Here is a 3,215-nt window from a genome sequence, read left to right on the forward strand (position 1 = left end):
CTGCAGAAACAAACACAAGCAGCAGGGCTTTTTTAAGGCAACAGACTTTGGGAGCTCCACCTGGTTTCCACAGCTTCCATCTGGCAAGCCGGCTTGAAAGGCAGGCTGCCATTAACGTCGGCCTACAATTGGCCGAATTTCCGGACCGGCAGCTCCTTAGGCTGGTTCCGTCGGAGGATCGGATCGCGGTACTCCAGACCAGTGTTCCCTCTAAGCTGAGTTAGTGTGAGCTAGCTCACAGTTTTTTAGCCTCCGGCTCATACATTTTTGTCTCAGCTCAGGAAGGAGAGCTCCAGAGCAAACTAATTTATGCAGTAGCCAAATCACTTGCTCACAACTTTAAGGCCAGTAGCTCACAAAATAGAATTCTTGCTCACAAGACTCCACAGCTTAGAGGGAACATTGCTCCAGACTGTGGAGTCTCCTTGCATGCAAAAGTAGGAAGAAGAGTTCTGTTGCCCCCCCCCCACACTCCATGGAGTGGTTTGGTCTGCCTGGCACACAACTCACCCCACCGGTGGTCCACCATCCGATCAGTATCCCTGAGAGGCAGGCGGATCGTGGAGAATTGTCTTAGCTACGCAGGCGAATTCTGTTTATTTGCTGTGAAGCCATTCGACACCTCTCTTAGCAACACCAGGCCATCTCTGCCTGTGAGAATATCCACCTGCCAAGGGAGCCTTCAGACGTCGACGCCACCCTGGTTGGGGTGCCGTCAAACGTCCCTTCCCGGAGCAGACTGGCCGGCAGAGTTTTGCCATTTCAGGGCACCACAAATAATTACAGGAAGCAAAAATCCCCCCTTGTCAAGTACTGTGAAGACCGGCACTCACTCCATCTATAACACCTGATTGCTTTTATTTTACATGTTTTGCTGTCAACTCTCAGCTGTGTTAGCGATCCCGTAGCAAGAGAACACATTCAGAGCCCAAGGGGCACCTTTAAGACCAACAAAGGTTTGGTGTAGTGGTTAAGTGCGCGGACTCTGATCTGGGAGAACCGGGTTTGATTCCGCACTCCTCCACTTGCGCCTGGCTGGATGACCTTGGGCAAGCCGTAGTTCTGACAAGAGCTGTTCTTGAAAAAGAGCCATTTCTGTCAAGAGCTCTTCTGTCAAGAGCTCTCTCAGGTGCAAGTGGAGGAGTGGGGGAATCAAACCCGGTTCTCCCAGATTAGAGTCCGCGCACTTAACCAGGACACCAAAGTGGCTCTCTTATCAGAACTATGGCTTGCCCAAGGTCATCCAGCCAGGTGCGAGTGGAGGCATGGGGAATCAAACCCGGTTCTCCCAGATTAGAGTCCGTGCACTTAACCACCACACCAAACTGGGCTCCGGGAGGACTCCAGAGCAAACTGACTCATGCAGCAGCCAAATCGCTCGCTCACAGCTTTAATGCCAGGAGCTCACAAAGTAGAATTTTTGCTCGTAAAAGACTCCGCGGCTTGGAGAGACACACCAGAATTACAACTGATCTTCACACCAGACAGGTCAGTTCTCGGGGTGGTGGGGGGGAAGGCTGCGTTGGAGGGTGGGCTGTATGGTATTATACCCAAGGGGGGTCCCTCCCCTTCCATAACCCCACCCTCCTCGGGTTTCAGGAGCCCCCCAGTCCACAGTTGGCCTCCCTAGTTTACTTATTCTGTGATGGTGTGTGGGAGGGAAGGTCTTTTTTGAGGGGTTTTGTGTTTTTTTTGCAGTATTTCTTCCCCAAACACAAACGGCATGGGTTACACAGACAAAACAGAAGCCCAGGTAGGGAGACGCTACGAGAGACCCGGCCAGGGTAGAGCCCCGAGACGGCCGCTGCCGCCACCCCCGCCCCTCAGTTGACGCTATCCTCGTCGCTCCCTTCGGCCCGGTCGTCTTTGGTCTCGGATAAGCTGCTCTCGTCGATGTTCTCGAGGGAGGCGGCGTGCTGGATGGAGAGCTCGGAGAGACCCACCGTGGGCAGCGTGCCCTGCTCCGGGTAGAGCCAGGGCTTGAAGTGGGGGTTGTGTTTCTGCTTCCAGTCCGGGTACTTCAAGCAAGCCTTGTACATCTTCTTCATGGCCTGCGGGGGGGGGGGGCAGAGACAGAAGGGGCGAGTCAGTCGAGTCGGAGGGAACGGCACAGGAAGCGGCAAAGGAAGCGGTCAGGGGACGGCGTCTGCGGACAGGAATTTGAAACCCGGGTCCTTCGGGTTTGAGCTTAATTGGTCTGAAGGTCCAAAATCAGCCTGTCTTTCTCAAGCTCTCGGCAGTCTTTTCTGGGTCCTGAGTGGGGTATGAGACAGGCAGCCCTATACAATAGTGAAGAACCTCAGAAGAGCCCTGCTGGGTCAGACCAGGGAGGGTCCATCTAGTCCAGCCTCCCGTCTCACACAGGAGCCAGCCAGTTCCTCTGGAGGGCCAGCAACAGGGCAGAGAGGCCGAGGCCTTCCCCTGATAGGAACCTCAGAAGAGCCCTGCTGGGTCAGACCAGGGAGGGTCCATCCAGTCCAGCCTCCTGCCTCACACAGGGGCCAGCCAGCTCCTCTGGAGGACCAACAACAGGGAATAAAGGCCAAGGGGGCAGAGAGGCCGAGGCCTTCCCCTGATGTTGCCTCCTGGCTCTGGGATTCAGAGGTTTAGCGACTCTGAATGGGGAGGTTCCCCTCAGCCCCCATGGCTGGCAGCCACTGACTGACTTCGCCTCCACGAATCTCTCTAATCCCCCTTTAAAAGCTGCCTATGCCTGTGGCCCTCACGACATCCTCGGGCAGCGAATTCCACATTTCAATCACTCGCTGCGTCAAGCAGTATTTCCTGTTGTCCATCCGGAACCTACTGCCCATCGGCTTCAGCCCATCAAAACCTCAGGGGTCATCCCTAACTACCGTGTTTCCCCGAAAATAAGACCTATCGCAAAAATAAGCCCTAGCAGGATTTCTATGCATCTGTGGTATAAGCCCTAGTGTGTCTTCTTGAGAAAAAATAAATATAAGACAGTGTCTTATTTTCGGGGAAACACGGTAGTTCTGGCGTGACCTCGGCATCCCTAGCCTGTCTCCTTTCGGGCACCCTCCCTCACCCTCCCTTGGCCTTTTCTCCTTGTGGCAGGGGCCCTCTTTGGAGGGAAAGCTCAGGGACCACCAAGGGAAGGACTGAGGCCGGGACACAATGAGGTCGCCCATCTGGCAATGGAGACTGGGGCAAGAGCAGGGGGGGGGGGCCGCCTGCCCTGCCAGAATCCACAT

The 3,215-nt window shown here is 55.1% G+C and overlaps 1 protein-coding gene across 1 annotated transcript in view; it reads right to left on the reverse strand.

The window, feature by feature from the left end:
• Positions 1-1,529: 1,529 nt before the first annotated feature.
• LOC107109178 (PCTP-like protein) overlaps positions 1,530-3,215 on the reverse strand; it is an 8,578-nt gene continuing 6,892 nt past the window's right edge. Inside the window, exon 2 of the mRNA XM_015409748.1 lies at positions 1,530-2,051. Coding sequence (XP_015265234.1) covers positions 1,824-2,048 — 225 coding nt within the window. The 5' untranslated portion in view covers positions 2,049-2,051 and the 3' untranslated portion in view covers positions 1,530-1,823. The remainder of the gene's footprint in view (positions 2,052-3,215) is intronic.

This window comes from Gekko japonicus, unplaced genomic scaffold (assembly GCF_001447785.1).
Source record: "Gekko japonicus isolate JY-2015 unplaced genomic scaffold, Gekko_japonicus_V1.1 scaffold5546, whole genome shotgun sequence".
Lineage (NCBI taxonomy): Eukaryota > Metazoa > Chordata > Lepidosauria > Squamata > Gekkonidae > Gekko > Gekko japonicus.